Here is a 17659-nt window from a genome sequence, read left to right on the forward strand (position 1 = left end):
AATGGGGCCAAAAGTTGCCGTCTTGGAAATTAGAGTGAAGGCAGGGGAGTTAGGTTTCTGGAGAGATGGAGAGATGCTGGAGCAATCCAGAAGGATTTTGCAAAAACCTAGAAGACAGAGAGTGACCATTACAATCTGATGAAGAGAAAATCATGCTGGATCCACCTCCTCTCCGTGAAAGTGTGTTGGACATGGTAGATTGTAGGTAAAAGGAAGGTGTTCTCTCCATGTTAGGGACCTCTGATCTCCTTCAGTCTCTCACTCTAGTATTTAATGGATCCAGTAGCCCAGAGGCATTTTGTTCCATGATCCTCACAAGGAAACTGAAGTTCTTCATTAGAGTGGCTTTGGAGCTCTTAGAAATACATCTTGTCCAGGGTACTGTTCTCAGAAACCCAACGAGGCACTTCACAAAGAGGCTCTCTTATGAGTCAGACAGGAGATAAGCTGACCAAACTTGGAGGAGATCAGGCTAAACACTTTATATGAGCTTCTGGGCTACAGTTACTTGTCCATTACTGAGTTGAAGAAGACTAACTCATCCTTTCTTTGCACAGTTCCTGAAAGAGAAACTTACAAAGCAAGGTAGTCTTGAAATGTCACAATGTGGTTGAGCAATTTTAAGTTCTTGAGGTTTATTTTTATCAGACATTCAAGTCAAAGGTGTGACAAGGATTGAACTGTGAAGTCATCATTTTCAAACTGTCATTTAATATTTGTGTTCTCTGACTTTATCCTGTCATGTGAATCTTATTTCAACTCAGGATAAATATTTGCAAAATGTGTATCCAGAGATTCCTCTAAGAGCTCCCCCATCTACCATTAATGGAGTCATGAATTAAGGAGAGATTTGCGTATAGTTAATGACCGAGAATGTCCCCAAATGAAATTCACAACCAAAATATTAATATACGGTTTAAAGGATTAAACTATACCTGGTATTAGTCCCCAAATGACTTTATTATATACTTTCCCTCTGTTCTACATAAGGCATTGTAACCATCATTTTGATTTCTTACAACAAATTGTTTTAGTTTTCTAAATAAAAAAATGATCAAATTTAAGGAAAAAAAAAAGGAAGATGCACCATTGGTTGGGCAGTGCTTAGAACCCACTCCCCATCCACTGCCTTATCTAGCTCATGCTGCTTGTTCTTTTTTTTTTTTTTTGCCACACTGCACGGCATGTGGGATCTTAGTTCCCCGGCCAGGGATCGAACCCGTGCCCCCTACAATGGAAGTGCAGTCTTAACCACTGGACCACCGGGGGAGTCCCATGCTCATGTTCTTTTTTCTTATCATCAGTCACGTGATTCTCCAGCTTCACTCCTCTCTAAGTAGTTTCCCTCACTGTACCTCTCTTGTTTCCTTCTCACCTTTCTGGCTCCAACAAAAGCTTTGAAACACGACCCCCTTGATTTGGCACTATCGTGTTGTTCGGAGTCCTGCCTTCACAGTTCTAGGACAGGCCTGGCTCAGAGTTCTCACCATCTCTGCTTTTACTACCTTTGGGACCAGGATAGGAGATGAAGTGGGGGCAGAGCCTCTTCTCCTGTGAGAGATGGACAGGGGATAGGAAATTGATCATGGCAACACAGAAAGGCCCACAGAATGGCTGAACATACTGCATTTGAACTTGAATTTTGACTAGTTACACCACACATACTTCCTACCACTTGTGTTCTATAGAAACACCCTGTGAAATCTGGGTGGAATGAGACTCTAAACAGAGCAGACCCTGACTGAGCCAGGCTCACATGGAAAATCATCAGACTGAATCAAGTTCAAGGTAATGAAAATATTTATGAGCTTAAAAATATATTATTTAGGGACTTCCCTGGTGGTCCAGTGGTTAAGACTCCACGCTTCACTGCAGGGGGCTTGGGTTAGGTCCCTGGTTGGGGAACTAAGATCCCACGTGCCGCCTGGCTCGGCCAAAATAAAGAAAGAAAGAAGGAATAAAAATAAAATAAAAATATATTATTTAAATATAGTCTTTTTTCTCCTGAAGTCTTTTTTAATTTTTATTTTTTATTGGAGTATAGTTGATTAACAGTGTTGTGTTAGTTTCAGGTGTACAGCAAAGGTGATTCATTTATGCATATACATGTATCTATTTTTGTACTTCACATCTCTCTGATTTAAAGTATTTGCTTGTATAGGTAATAGGGCTTGGCAACATAGATAGTGCTATTTCCTTGGCAAAGGCCTAAAAGAGTTTACTTATTTAACAGAAAACTCTGTGGATATGATAGCTAGCATATACTCGGGCAGGAAGAGCAGGGTTTCCATTATATACATTTTAAATGTCTCCCAAAACTTTTCATATATTTATGGCATTTAAATTTTCAAATGCTCCCTTCAGATATTTATTACATATGTGTTTATGCATTAACATATTTATGAAAGGAATGACTGTATCTGTTGTCGATTTGCTTGGCCTTGTAATGTGGATTCCATAAGGATGGCTAAGGATATTAGCATGGGAGCAAGGTTGGAATTGTAATCACTTGTCGCGGAGATAACTTGAAACCCAAGATAGGCGGCGCTCCTGTCAGAAGTTAGTGCCCTGATTTAGCATGGCACCGTGACAGTGCCTTGAGAGCTAGGATATGCTCGTCTTGATACACGATTGCTGTAGAAAGTGTAGTAATATCCATTTTCATTCCTCTGGGAGAGCTAAAGCCAGGTGTAAACACTGTTTAAGAAAGGATGTAGGACACTTTTTGGAATTCATCATGAAAACAGCCAGTCTGTCCATCTATGTGCCTTGGAGTTTTAAAAGTCAAATACCTTGGCACCCCTTTATAAAACTGCCTCTAGGGTGTACTCTTATATCAAGCCCTTCTTTTACATTTTTTCTATTATATGGGGCAAATTTTGCTTTGGGATAGAGATATAAATTTGTGAGAATGGGCTTCATCTCTGTATTTTAAAAAGCTGGAGAGAATTTCAGCACATACTGTCTTGGTTTAATTCTAAATGAAGACATAAAAGCTCATTTAAAAACATATAAGTGTATATTAATAGATATTAAAAAAGCATCCTGGAAATCTAGGGTATACTAAAAGTTATTTTAGTGCTCGGAGATGGCCCAGGAAATCTAGAATTCAAAACCAGGGTATTTTGTATCTTAATTAATCTCTGATACTGCTTAGTGAAGTTGGTGGTACTTATACAGGAAGGTAAAAGTACTTGCTTATTTGAAGGGAATGTACCAATCCGATACGATTTCCTTGATACCAGTGCATAATTCCCTTGTAAACAGAATGAAACTAAAAGTTAACTATCAGGCAGGCCCTTGGTTTAATTCCCATTGCCTCCACTTGCTCTCCGGAAGACCTTGGACATGTTGCCTACTTATTCTAAGCCTCAGTGTCTCTATCTATAAAGTGGGGGTAACTAATTGCACCTATTTCATTGAGTTGTGAGGATGAAATGAAATAGTACATGTGATAATCAGCCTAACACAGTGCTTGGCGTGTTGGAAACAATCGAGATATGGTGGTTGTTCACAGATTAAGGAAAACAAGCAAAAGGAGAAAAATTCAGTGGGCTCAGCTAGGCATTTGCATATTAAATGTTAATTTTTGAAATGCTTAAAATTAAGCTTCAATCCAAAACAGATTTGCATATAAATATGTGAAAAGTAGCAAAGGAATGATGGAAGGAAAATTAATAAAAATTCTATTTATATGTATGTTGAATGATTATCTATTATATCTCATCAAACCTTGAAAATGGCATAAGTATTAAAATGGTTTGAGAATGGGATCTGCCCTGCCTAGAAAACTCTGGCTACCAAAAACACCCAAGAGGGACTTCCCTGGTGGTCCAATGGCTAAGGCTCCGGGCCCCCAATGCAGGGGGCCTGGGTTCAATCCCTGGTCAGGGAACTAGATCCCACATGCCGGAACTGAGGCCTGGCACAGCCAAACAAACAAATAAATAAATAAATCTCACTGATTTTAAGCTTTTAAAGGAAAAAAAAACACACAAGAACTCTAAAGGGGAACCTCTGCACAATTCAGTAATTATAATCACTTTAATTACAAGGGAACATTCTTTTTGGTATCCTGATGATGATTTCCCCGTGGCCCTAGCAATCTTGTGATTTCCCAGAGAGTCTCCATAAAATTAATTACAATGAGCAATATGAAGTTTTTAAAAATACACATTTATGAAACTACTGGCAAATCACATTGACAGGCTGTGCGGTCTCCTAGTCCTTTGTATGGGCACAGCAGGCAGACTTTATGAAATACCACTTAGATTTATCGCCTTGGTTGTGCCGCTTAACTGCAGTCATAAAAATGGACTAATAATATACTCAATATTGTGATAACAGTAATAAATACATGCCACCCATAAAAATGATGCTCATCATTTTTTGAGCAGTTTTTATGTGCCAGGCACGAGCCCAAACACTTTCCTCCCAGGTAATCTTTGCACCAGTGTTCTTAGATATTTCTGTTATGCTGTATGTGTAGATGAGGAGACTGAGGCATAGAAAGTTTAAGTAACTTTGCCTCAAGTCCCAGCCAGTAAGTTGCAGAGTTTGGGTTGCAAAGCCAGGTAGTCTGACTCTAGAATCTGACCTTACAACTATTACGCCTGAGAAGCTTAAGAAGTACCACTTCCCCACCTTGGAGGGTCACAAAGCGTATTGGCACAGTTAAGGGTCCACAGGAGAAACAAAACACAGACACACAAAAACATTTCTCTCTGTGTCACCCACTATTTTTCACCCTATTTGACCACAGATTACTGTTCCCTCAGAATCTGGAGCAACATTTGGTAAAACAGATTCTGTGGGAGACATCACCCTAAAGCATGAACTGGATTCACATTTTAGTTCATCTGATCTAGTTACATTTTCTTACTAATCTTGTGCCTTCGCTGTCCAGATCATAATCTTTAGAGCTGGAATAGAAACTGTTAAAATCGCATTTCAACTTTCTAATTTTGCAGAGTTTAAATAACTTATACACGTTACCACAGTAATAAATACAAAGTAGAAGTAGTAGCAAGGGCCACAGCTACAGTCAGTGTGGATTGAGTGCTTACTACATGTCAGGTACTCTGCTAAACATTTCATATATTTTTACCCAAGAAAAGGGAATTATTGTCATCATCCCCTTCTATCAGATGAGGAAAACAAGGCACACAGCTAATGAGTGGGGGACAAAGGGATTTGAACCTGGGTCTGATCTCCAGCCCTTGCTTTTAACGCCTATGTGTAATGAAAATAAAATAACAGGAAGTCAGACCTAATCTGAGTAGTATTTTTAGGAAAGTAAAATGGAAGATTTGGGGGGATTCTACCTTAGGAAAGTAAAATCCCAAAAACTTAGGATTAGTGAGATGTCCATAGAAACTCGGTTATACATGATGGGTAGATACATGTGTTCCACAAACACTGGAGTGCCTACTGTGAACCACAGGGCGCCTAGACACTTCTGGATTTCACAGCACACTGTGAATTAAATGGGCATTTATAGGCTAATCTAAGAACTTCACCACCACATTTAGCATTTTCTTGATTAGAAAACGTGTGCCAAGTTCCAAACAGTCAACCTAAAAATAAATATTAATAGTGTAACTTGCTCATAGTTGCTTACTATCTGCCTTGACCTTAATGGAGAAATAATTAGTAATAGAACATATAACTATTACAATGTGAATGATTGTATTTTCATATATGCATGTTGGTTTGCAATCTGTAGGCATGTTCATGAGTGTTTCCAAATTCTGGGTCTCCAAACTCCCAGAGATCAATGAAGTTGCTTATGAATGTGTTTAGTGGAGAAGAAAGGCAATTTTTATAAGAATATAATCATATCCATTACATTAGGGTGGCTTCCTGATCTGTACAACTTAGATTTATAAACTCCAGCTCTAACTAATGCAAGTTTTAAAATGAACTCTTCATGAGTGAATCTAGGCGAGGTCTCACAAGAATTCCACATTTTTAGTTGTGCTTCATTTTATAAAAGCTTTGGGGAAGAAAGTAGATGTTATGTGCATGTGTGTTGAACAAGATGTTAGCGCACTTTTGATTTTAATAGTCACATGGGAAAATCAAACAGACTCACTAAAGATCGCTGAAAAACTGCAGGAAACATTAGCAGAGACATCATCAGCCTGTAGAATTATGGGAAATAATTCTGGTGTGGTGCTATGATTTGATGGGCCTGCCCTTTATAAGTGATGGGGGAAGAGTGAAAGGCACCTACCTTGGCTACAATTTTAAAGTACCATTTTCTCGGGTAAACTCTTTCTTTCGTTTGTGGAGATGTCTGATTGGGAGGAGGGTAATGGGAGTGTACGTGGCTCACATCATAGAAGATCTTAGAATGGTCCTTTAAACTCTTGTTGAGAAGTTCAGTTCAAAACTGTTTGAAGTGGTGACGGAGAAGCCAGATAGAATTCACAGGTGAGGCTTCTGCACACCTCCTGGTGTGACAGTGTCTTCTCTGGGGCCTTCATTTCCTGATGCTCCGTCTTACTCTGCAGAGTCTTCGAATGCCACTTTGCTGACCAATGCGGAGAAGATTGCCACCATCACCACCACACACACCCCTTCGCAGCAAGGGGCCCAGGAGACCAGGTCAGACATGGCTTTGGTTTCTTTTGTTACTTTCAAGGGGAAAAAGTAACTCCTGTTGTGACGATGCTCCTCCTTGATTCTTTCTCTGTCTCCCCGTGGGTTGCTCTTATACTTTTTTCTCTCGCTTCAGCAGGAATACCACCAAACCAAAGCCGGAATCTCAGTTTGAGTTCAAAGCACCCCAGGGAACACAGGTGAGGGCCATTTCTCTTTCTTCCTTGTTGGCTTGGTGTGTTTCCTTCCAACTTTCTAAAGCTGTTTTTACCAGGTATCTTCTAAAAGGTACCCTCAATTAAGATAAATAACTTTTTGTGAGGGGTATGTACTAAACATGTACTTACATTGGTTTATCAAGGAAATGACATTTTATTTTACTACCTTTGAAAGATATTCCTAGACATCCTTTTCTAGGCAGGGCTCAGGGGGAAACCCAAACAAAATAAAAAGCTATAATTGTCTCAAGGATTGGTGATCAGAGAAAGAGCAAAACAGCTCATGTCTCGTCATGGTACTCATAAAGGCATTTATGTCAAGAAAATGTCTTTTTGTTAAGGTGTTTCTCAGACTTGTGAATTTCAGATGAGACCCCTTAAAGCTACCCATCTGTCACACAAGGTGGTAATGGAGGGTGCACAAGTAATAGCAGGTGAAGCAAATTTGGGAAACATGGGGTGATACAGAGTTTAATAGGTTTTTTTCTCCCCCCCGACTGGCCTTCTCAGAGCCTTCCCTAATCCATTCCTGATTCTCCTTAATCAGCATGGGTACCACTGTCCAGATGTGTGGAGGTAGTTGTTGGTATCCTAATGATGAGATGTTTTCAGACGTTGGGCAGGGAGGCTGAATGGTATTATTTAATGAAGGATTTTCCTGCCCCAAATGCAAGTTGCAGCCTCACCGATTAAACTTTAATATGTGCGTGTTGGCCCGCAATCTGTATGCACACTCATGAATGTTTTCACATTCCAGATCTCCAAACTCCTAAGGTTAATTGATATTAATAAACAATCAAGAACCACCAAGGAGGGGATAGAAACTGTGCCTTTGTGTCAAACGAGCATAATGGAGAATGTTGGGGAAGAGGGAGAGAGAAATGTGTGTGGATTTAAGTCCTCCCAGAATGACTGCACTTAATTTCTTTGAACAGGAGCAAGATTTTTACACTGTGGAACTGGAAAGAGGTGCCAAGGGATTTGGCTTTAGTCTTCGAGGGGGCCGAGAGTATAACATGGACCTCTATGTTCTGCGCTTAGCAGAGGATGGTCCTGCAGAAAGGTGTGGAAAGATGAGGGTAAGTAGGGAGAGGCGTCTGGAGTGGACATAAAGAAGTCATCTGCAGTGACTTCTTGACATCCTATGGTTAGAACCTGCACGTTCATGAGAATTACATGTTTCTAAAGCTTTCAGGACACTCCAAGTGCAGGACTCCCACCCTAGCATAAATCTCTCCCTCAAGCATAGTTAGCTGTAGCTGCTAAAGTTAGGTGAGCTCTTCCAACTCTGAGGTTGAGTGAAGGATTAAAGTCACTTATGAACTTATTAACATGGATATTGTCTGAATCCCATCTCCATAGTTCTTTTACTTAATCTCATGGGGCAGGCACATCACTTCCCAGGGATTCCTGGGTATCCCAGCACGCTTCAAGAGCAGGAAGCCGTGTGGTTCTGTAGGTTCTGGGTGGTGAGCTCCATGCAGTCTCTAGCTAGCCACTGCCGCCTCCCCCTAGGCCTCGGGAATGATTTAACACTCTGCATTAGCGGAGGGCCAAGGAGTCCGTGGCGTGACTATTCAGGGTCACTAGGTAGTCATCAAAGCTGCAAATTTTAAATGCACATGTGCCAGAAGTCCAATCTGTTCTGTTTAGATATCTAATACCTCTTACCACGTATGAATATGTTGCTCTCCTGGGCAGATCAGATGATTAGAAAAGAAAAAATCATCTGCTCATTAGAGATAGGGGGCATAGATGGAGACATACATAGGGAACAATTTGCAAGGAATTAAAGAAATTGAGAGTCAGGTCAGGAAATCAAAAAAGTGATTAAAATTAGCCCTGAGCAGAAAGAGGGAAAAGAGTGACCAAAGGTGGGGAATTTAATGCTTGTAACTTAAGACAGAATCTTGAATTTTATGTTTCTTCAGACTGAATTTTTTAATGAGCTTTTTTTTTTTTAATTGAGAAGGTAGACCATGAATGTGATTTTTAAAAATTAGAGGAAACTGGTGCATAGTAAAAATATAGTTTCCAGGGTCAAACTAATATACCAGTTTCCTGTATATCCTTCCTCTATGCACACACATGCATAAGTTGTGCATATATGGTGGTTTATATTCCTTTTGTTTATATTTCAGACACATGGCATATGCTTTTCCATGTCTTTACTCACTGAAAAAAGTTTCCGATTGAAAGAAATACCACTATTCTGATATTTTGTATAATGTTGTACAGTTCACAAGACATATTGTAATATTCGATTGGACCCCCTCAGCGTGGTAGGCATGGGTTGTTATCCTCCTCTTATACAGATGAGGAGGTGAGCTCCAAAAAGTAAAGGACTTAGCCAAGATCACTTAGCTAACAAGTGGTAGGACTCAAATTTAGTCCTTTAAACTCCAAAGCCAGTCCTTTCCTCTTCTACCTTCTAGAATATGTGCTCCATGAGAGCAAGGATCTGGCCTGTCTTGTTTACTCCTTTGCCTCCAGTGCCTGGCATAGTCGCTGACTCCTAGTAAATGCTGCAATCAGTGTATCAGCCAGGAGTGTGGTCTCATCTGAAGGCTCAGCTGGGGAAGGATCTGCCTCTAAAGCTCACTCACAGGGTTGTTGGTAGGACTCGTGCGCTTTGGGCTGTTGGCCCAAGCCATCCCTCATTTCCTTATCGTAGACTCTGTAGGGCAGCTCACAGCATACATCAGAATGAACAATTGAGAGAACAAAAGAGGACAAGTAAGACAGAAGCCAAGGGACTTCCCTGGTGGTCCAGTGGTTAAGATTCTGTGCTTCCACTGCAGGCGGTGTAGGTTCAAACGCTGCTCAGGGGACTGAGATCCTGCGTGCCGTGAGTTGTGGCTGAAAAAAAATTTTTTTTTAATAAATGAAATATTTTTTTAAAAAGACAGAAGCCAAAACCATGTTGTAACCTTATCTTTGAATTGACCTCCCATCACATTTGCCATATTGTTTGTTAGAAGTAAGTGACTAATTCCAGCCCACATCCGAAGGAAAGGGGGATTACACAGCATATGAATTCAAGGAGGCAGGGACCATTGGGAGCCATCCTAGAAACTGTCTGCCACATCCGCCTCCCCTCAACAATTAATATTCCCTTTGCTACTTTATTTTTTTTAGCACTTAACACTGTCTAGTGTACATGCATTTTTATAATTTTCTTATTGTCTTTACCCCACTAGAATACCATCTCCATGAGGACAGGGATTTGGGGGGTTTTTCACTGCTGTATCCTAAACAATAGAAGATTTTTCTGGAACATGTTCAGTAAATAGTTAGTGAGTCAATAAATGAAAGAATTTAAAATTACAAAGCACCTCAATAGCTGGTGAAACCCTTTTGTGATCTTCTCCCTTGGCTCTCTCTTGCTTTGGCAGGTTGGTGATGAAATTTTAGAGATCAATGGCGAGACCACCAAAAACATGAAGCATTCTCGGGCTATTGAACTGATTAAGAATGGTGGCCGCAGAGTGCGTCTGTTTCTGAAGCGGGGAGACGGCTCCGTACCAGAATATGGTGGGTCAAACTATGAAAACATTCCTTCCTTCCCTGGCATGACTCCATGAATTTGTCTCCAGAACTGCAGCAGGAAAGTCTTTTTGTTTCCCCTATTCACCAGTGTCTTACCAGCCTCTCGCACCATGTGATTATTTGCCTCGCTTGTTCTGAAATCTCTACACATTTCATCCTTTTGCTTGCTTACGTGGACTGGGGCATGGCCTAAGACGAGCTCTTTATAGCCCCCTTTCTGATAATCAGAGAGAACATTTTGTCTAGTCCGACCAAGAGCGAAGGAATGTTTGTTTGAACTGTGCCAAACTGTTTCTCAGATCCAATTCTTAGCACAAAATGGCTCTACTCCTTTTAAGAAGCAGGAAAGCAGGTTTCCTGAGTGATATGTTGAGGCACAATTCTTTTTTTTCTCTCTCTTTCTTTTTTGGTTACTTGATATCTTTATTCAAGAGGTGTGAAATTTGGAGATGATTTGGGGGCCTTGCTCACCTCCTTGATGCTCTGTATGCAATACTTCTGCATCCCCCCCCCCCACTGGTCCCTACCCCACATCAGACCACCTGAGCCCACTGCTACAAAACAAACAAAACTGTTGGTATATTAACCATATGTTTTTAGGTGATAAAGGATGAAATCGATTCCCAGTGCCCATCGTGAGGGAAACACATTACTATACCTTTCCTGTGAGGAAAGCCAGCTTTTACATAGAGTTCCTTTGTCATATCTGTAGACATGATTTGACTAAACAGTAATGCTCTTCACCTAGCCTAGTGTTCTGATGGTGAAATATTGTATATTATAATAATTACATCCTATTTATTTGAGATTCTTGTTTAAAATTTAAAAAAAAAAAAAGCTATGCCCTAGATGTAGGGCTTTTCTTCCCAACCAAAGGTCTACAAAAGTTTCTATAGAAACTGTGATTGAATGGTCCCCATATACGTTGGTCCCCTTTATTAGGGATTTATCTGTTGTCACCCTCTTCTCTGAAAGTCATTTGGCACAATTCCCAGTTGCATTTTGGACTTGATGAGATACTTAATTCAGATGCAGCTCAAGGAGAAGGATAACCCCTTTGAAGGACAGCCTTCCCAGGTGTTGGGCATTCATGCAGGCGCAAAATACAAGGGGCCCAAGGCCGGGGGGGGGGTGGTGTGGGGGATGGGATGGGATGGGGATCAGATGAGGTCCCTTGAGACATGGCCAACCATGGGGGAGGTATTTTGACAACATTAAGATGCCACAGCTGTGTACTGTACTAAACCTTGACCATAGGTGTATGGATGCCACTGAAACTGTGTAACATTATCTCCCTTTTCTGTCTTCCCTATGCTTCTGTTGGATGTGATCTTTCATTTGCGAGTCATCGTCAGTAACCTGTGTACCTTCTCAAAACCTATGTCTGTTGCACTGAGGATGAAAATCCAACACTAACAAATGTTCTTTGGGCTAAAAATAAAGATCATTGAAATACACAGTTTTTTTCCAAGAAGGGTTGAACGTGCCAGGGTTGTGCTACTGTAATGTCTCCATGTGTCATTGGGACTAAATCTCTCTAATTCTATTGATTAGAATCACAAATGGGTTATAATATGTTAAGTTCCAATATTTTTCTGACTTGATTGGAACCTGCTTCTCTGTGAGGCTATTTTTGTAATGAGTTTTTTGTACTTAATTTAACTGCCGTGGTCTTGGGGGAGGGGGGATGGAGGGAGGGAACTTTGTTCCTTTGTTGTTTATTGTTAATGCTCTCCTATGCCAGCCTGTCATTGTTCCAGTTGTTTGAAAAAGAAAAAAAAAGACAAAAAGAAAAAAGGATGCATCCATTGTCTGGGTTCTCGAGTCACCTTATCTGGCTGTCTGAAAACGTCACTGTTCCGATTTTGGTCTCTGCAGCCTTATTTGAGTGTTGCCTTAGACTGTCTGACTGGACAAATAAACTCTCTTTGCCCTATGTTAACAAATGCAGATTTTTTTTTTTTCTTTCCTCTTTGTTATAGGGAATCTAAACGTTCAACTTTTTCTCTTTCTCTCTTTCTCTTTCTCTCTGACTGTTCTTGGTGCTGGGCCCTCCCTCCTACAGCGATGATACCTCCTAATATCGCTGCATGTATGAGAAATGAAAAGCTCGGGGAGGCTTGCTTCTACCTTATGGGCCATAATCAAACTACGGTTTGTAGCTCAATCAATACTAGGTGTTTCTGTGCTGTGGCCTAATTTCCTCATTGCTTCTGCTTTAGCTCTATTTTGATATGTTTGGCAATTCATTCTGAGCACCCTGCGTTCTTTGAATTGTAAGTACACCGCTGACCCTATGGAAGTCTTACCCTCCCTTCTCTTAAAAGTAGGTGTAAGAAATCCCAAGGTTAGATTTATGATAGTCATTGAAGCCCCTTTCCTCACCTAGATCCTAAAATGACTTCATAAGCTTCTGCGTGTGTTAATTCTAGAAGTCTACCCAGCATTCAGAAAAAAACAAACCTCAGATCACAAAGCTCTCACTTGGAGGGATAGGGCTTTGATAGACAGGAAGATGAGATTTCCTACTCAGATATCTCTTGGCAAATGACAGCCCACGGGCCAAATCTTGTCCGCAGCCTGTTTTTGTAAGTGAAGTTTTAGTGGCACGTCGCCATGCCCGTTTCTTTTATGTGTTGTCCGTGGCTGCTTTTGCACTATAGTGGCAGGTGAACAGTTGTGACAAACTATGCAGCCTGCCAAACCATAAATATTTTACTCTTTGGCCCTTTACAACTTTTTCCTTTAAAAAGTTTACTGATTCCTGCTCTAGGCTATATTCCTGCTTTTGTTAAAACCCACCCTAGGTTTTGGGAGATGGTTCGTGAAAGAGACTAGTTGCTTAATGTTGACCTTGTTGGCTCATGAAAGATCCTTAAGGGGGCACCCGTGATTCCTTCGCCCCTGTGACTGTGGCCCTGGTTTGCCCTCCACGCTGCAGCACATCATTTCAGGTGCTTTGCCTGGAATGCAATAGTGTGTATGACTTACTGGGTTTAGGTGTGACAAAGCATCCCTGTTTTGAAAAGAGCTGTCATACATCCGGGATGCTACCTAAAACATTTGCAGCGTCATTTCAAGTAGTTTAACAGTAAATAGGAGCCCTATGGGTTGCCCTGCTTTTCAGTGTATAGACAACTTGAGGTTGTAAGAAGCTGTCCAGAGACTTCACGGCTCAAAGATGTAATTATGGCTGCTTCTATAGCATCAAGAAAAGTGCCTCTATCCGAACCCCATCTAATGTCAAATGTGATCCTGACGGCCTCTCTTCCACTCCCTTTTATCTGTCAGCAGACTCTACAGTTTAAAAACAGTTCCTTAAACTTATGCAAAAGTAAAGAAAATAGTTGAACAACATTCACAAAGGTAGAGAGAATGTTAAATGGACCCTCCCATAATGTCACAATTGCCCATCATCAACATCTGGCTGTGTTGCCTCTGTAATCACCAGGCTGGATAACTTTTTTTTTTTAAGAGAAGTATATTTTGCTTACAGTAAAATGCATAAAGCCTGAGGGTGCAGTGCAGTGAATTTTTACCTCTCTATGCACGCCTTTAATCCCCACCCAGATCAAAACATCAACTCTTTACATTCCCCCAGAAAGTTCTCTCATGACCCTCCAGGTCAATAGCCCAGGTTGTTTTAAAGCAAATTAAAACAAGTATTCTTTAAAGAAAGGAATATTTTCTGTCATGGGGGCTGGGGGCTGGGGGGGTGGATCGGGGAGGAAGGGGGGTAGAGTGGGGAAAAAAGAGCAGGAGATAGGGTGGGGACATTTTGATACTTTTAGACAGACTATTTCGGTTGTGCCTTTAAAGACTAAACTCATGACTGATGTTACAAGTTCTTTAATGGTCTATGAGTATAAAGAACAGTAGACTAGCTGTGGAAAGCCACAAGTACCAGTTTTTTAACCCTGACTAGTTACAGTTATACTTAAATTAACCAAGAGCCAGTTGGCTTTGATTCTGACTGCTGTAGCAGTCGTTTGTTTGTTGTGACTAATGGGATCTCACGTGTGCGGGTGGAGACAGGAGCCGAGGTCCTTGGTACCAAACTGTTGCTCTGGTTTCTCTTCCTCGCAGACCCCAGCAGCGACGGGAACGGCCCTCCCACCGGTCCACAAGGTGTTCCGGAAATGAGGGCCGCGCCCCCCGACCGCCGACAACATCCATCATTGGAGTCCAGTTATCCACCCGATCTTCACAAATCATCACCACATGGGGAAAAGCGGGCACACGTGAGAGATCCCAAAGGCAGCAGAGAGTATAGCAGACAACCCAACGAACATCACACATGGAACGGAACTTCTAGAAAACCCGACAGTGGGGCTTGCCGACCCAAGGACTGGGCACCCGAGGGACGAAGAGATGCCCAACCCGAGCGGATGGTGACCAATGGCCCTAAGAGGAGGCCCCCGGAGAAGCGGAGGGAGGGCACGAGGAGCGCTGACAACACTTTGGAGAGGAGGGAGAAGCAGGAGAAGAGGGAGGCTTCCCCGGAGAGGAGGCGAGAGCGGTCCCCAACCCGCCGGAGGGACGGCTCCCCCGGCCGGCGGAGGAGGTCTCTCGAGAGACTCTTGGATCAGAAAAGATCTCCGGAGCGCAAGAGAGGAAGCTCGCCCGAAAGGAGAGCCAAATCCACAGACCGGCGGCGGACCAGGTCCCCCGAGCGGAGGAGAGAGCGGTCCCTGGAGAAAAGGAGCAAAGAGGACAAAGGCGGCCACCGAGAGAGGGAGGAGACAAGTCTGAAACAGGATGCCGGCCGAAGTTCCAGACATCCCCCGGAGCAGAGAAGGCGACCTTACAAAGAATGTAGCACCGACCTCAGTATCTGAGACCCTGAATCACATTCCAGCCTTTACCGTGTCAAAGGTTCTAAGAGGAAGCTCACAGACCTGAAATGATTTAGTTTCTTATCTAGTGAAGCGTCTGACGTCAGCCTGATGATTCTCTGACTTGCGACAAACATTTGATGCATTTGAAATCTTATAAGAAAAATATATATATATATGAAAAGTGTTGTGCCTGATGTATCATATTAAAGAAAGTATTTTTAAATGCATACTTTTTTGGAAATTATTTGCCAAATGCTGCCCCCAAGGGATATAAATTTTGTTTCTACATAAACTGTAGAATTGTCAAGAATTGTTCCCTTTTGGGGGGAGCGACCTTTTTCTCTCCTGGTAAAATGGGGCTGTTGATCATCTTCTCTAAGTAAGGAAAATCACTGATCAAGTTTAATTAATTTGATAGAGACTTATGTAGTGATGTAGTGCTATACTGTAGTTAGGAGTTTTTCCTGATAAAAGAGCAAAAAGGCAAAAATTATATTTGTAGAAGCTGAGGACTCTTTGGAATGGATCAGGATTGCTGACGATCCTAAAATTAAGAAACTGTATGAAGAGACTACTATCGCAAATGAAGGATATTTATAGTCAAACGACACAGCACAAAGAAATGTTACGTTCTCAAGTTATAGTTGGTTCAGAAAACAGTTCGTACTCTCCCTGGCCGTAGAAAGGTGCCAAGAGGAGAAGGTTGGCCGCCATTATCCCAATGCAGCCCAAGCACAGATGCTCAGGTTCATTAGCATCACCAACATCTAGTAAGATTTCATTAAGGCAGTGCCATCACAGCTTTGCCCAACTACTGGAAGGAATGGATAACAAACACCTTCTGTGTTGTCTTGCCTGATTTGAGGCGGAACAGGAGATGGAATGGGGGACAGTGTGCCTGGCGTGAGGAGTCCTAAGAATTGCCAGTACAGAAAGTATGTTCCCCCGTTTTAGCGTAAGCCCGCGCTTGCCCTTTGCCAAACTGGGGAGAAGGGAGTAAGTAAGCCTTGTTGGAAGGAACCTCTCTGTTAATGTTTAAAAGAAATGAGGGTTGGGCATGCTCATTCTTAGAAATGCCAGTTTTCCTTTGGAACCATAATGAAAGTCTCCAGGATGATTGAAAGGGAGAGAAGGATGCGATTTCACTGGTTCTAGATCTAGCTGGCAAACCTCTGCCCTTATGACCCTGTTCTTTTAGTCTTTCGACAGAGCAAAACATAGTGATTTTTCTTCGATAAAAGACCCATTCTTTTGCTATCTCACAGGAGGTTTGGTTGGGTCGGCTGTAGCCCCAGGATGCGGTTGAAATGGATTACTGCCTAGCTGAGCCAAAACCTTTGCTTGTACCTGTTGGACCACTGCAGCAAACCGCTGCTTACGATGCATTGTGTATTTCCATAGTACTGTTTTGCATTTTCCATACAGACACAAAACTTTGCAAGTCAATCACTGTTGTTCTCATGGTACTGTTTAAAAAAAAAAAAAAAGGAAAAAGAAAAAAAATGGAGAAAACCAGCCAATTACCATGTGTACAGAGTTAAAAATTGTAATTAATAGAGCCTGTTTTAAAAACAAACAACTGTTGCCTTTTTTTCTTGTATAAAAGAGAATTTATGACACAAAATTTAGCTGTGAGGAATGTGATATGTGTTTATATTTCTGAATATGGAACAAATTGATTCATTGGGATATATTTTACTGTAAACTAAATCAGGTATGTAAAGCTGTTTTAAAAATGGGAGACTATATAAGTAATTCTCTGAAGCTTGAGTTGGTTTGAATATCATCATTTCCTCCATGGTGAGCCTGCTTGTGATTTATTAAGCACTTGTTTGCATTTCTGTTCTTCATTCATTTCTTGTGGTGTGCTATGGACTTAATGCTCTTTCTGTATTGATGAAAAGCAGTATGTGGGCCAATCTTTTTATAAAACACTATGCATATATAAATATTACATTGTTCATAGCTTTATTTGACTTATGGGTTTATACATAACATTAGAATGAATAGCTGTCATTGTGTGGACACGCACAAAGCAAGTTTCTTTCCTGGAACAGACACAATTGTACATTTCTGTAGCTAAAAAAGAGGAAAAAGTCTGTGACTGCTATTTTTATTTTCAGAGTTTTCCATACAGAGCGTACATTGAACTACAGTGGTAAGGCGGAGCTGAATAATGATGTTCTTTTTTCATCAATTTCCTAAGAGCCAACTTGGGAATTTTATTCCTAAGGCTCCACTGCTAGAAATTCTCTCACTCTTCCTAGCCAAATCCATGATGTTAAATGATCGATGCTTTCAATTATGGTCCAGAGTTTTAAATAAATGAAATCAAGAGGTGGATTTTTGGAGTACATCGTGAAGTTAACATTTTGATGTCTTTCTTGTTGTCAGAGATGATACTTGACCTCTTAAAATCTCTGTGCTACCCACCTGGGCTTGGCTCCGTCT

At 41.4% G+C, this 17659-nt stretch overlaps 1 protein-coding gene across 18 annotated transcripts in view; it reads left to right on the forward strand.

Annotated features, from left to right (window-relative positions):
• Positions 1 to 17157, forward strand: part of MAGI1 (membrane associated guanylate kinase, WW and PDZ domain containing 1) — a 621597-nt gene extending 604440 nt beyond the window's left edge. For 8 of the 18 annotated variants that reach the window (XM_060161403.1, XM_060161404.1, XM_060161410.1 and 5 more), the window contains 5 exons: positions 6516 to 6609; positions 6743 to 6803; positions 7757 to 7900; positions 10217 to 10355; positions 14457 to 17157. In XM_060161403.1, the coding sequence (XP_060017386.1) occupies positions 6516 to 6609; positions 6743 to 6803; positions 7757 to 7900; positions 10217 to 10355; positions 14457 to 15208 (1190 nt within the window). In that variant the 3' untranslated portion in view covers positions 15209 to 17157. Of the gene's footprint in view, positions 1 to 6515; positions 6610 to 6739; positions 6804 to 7756; positions 7901 to 10216; positions 11479 to 12435; positions 12525 to 14456 lie in introns of those variants that run through there. The other 10 variants (XM_060161399.1, XM_060161402.1, XM_060161405.1 and 7 more) reach the window with 3 other exon arrangements.
• The last annotated feature ends 502 nt before the right edge of the window (positions 17158 to 17659 follow it).

Source organism: Lagenorhynchus albirostris, chromosome 10 (genome assembly GCF_949774975.1).
Source record: "Lagenorhynchus albirostris chromosome 10, mLagAlb1.1, whole genome shotgun sequence".
Lineage (NCBI taxonomy): Eukaryota > Metazoa > Chordata > Mammalia > Artiodactyla > Delphinidae > Lagenorhynchus > Lagenorhynchus albirostris.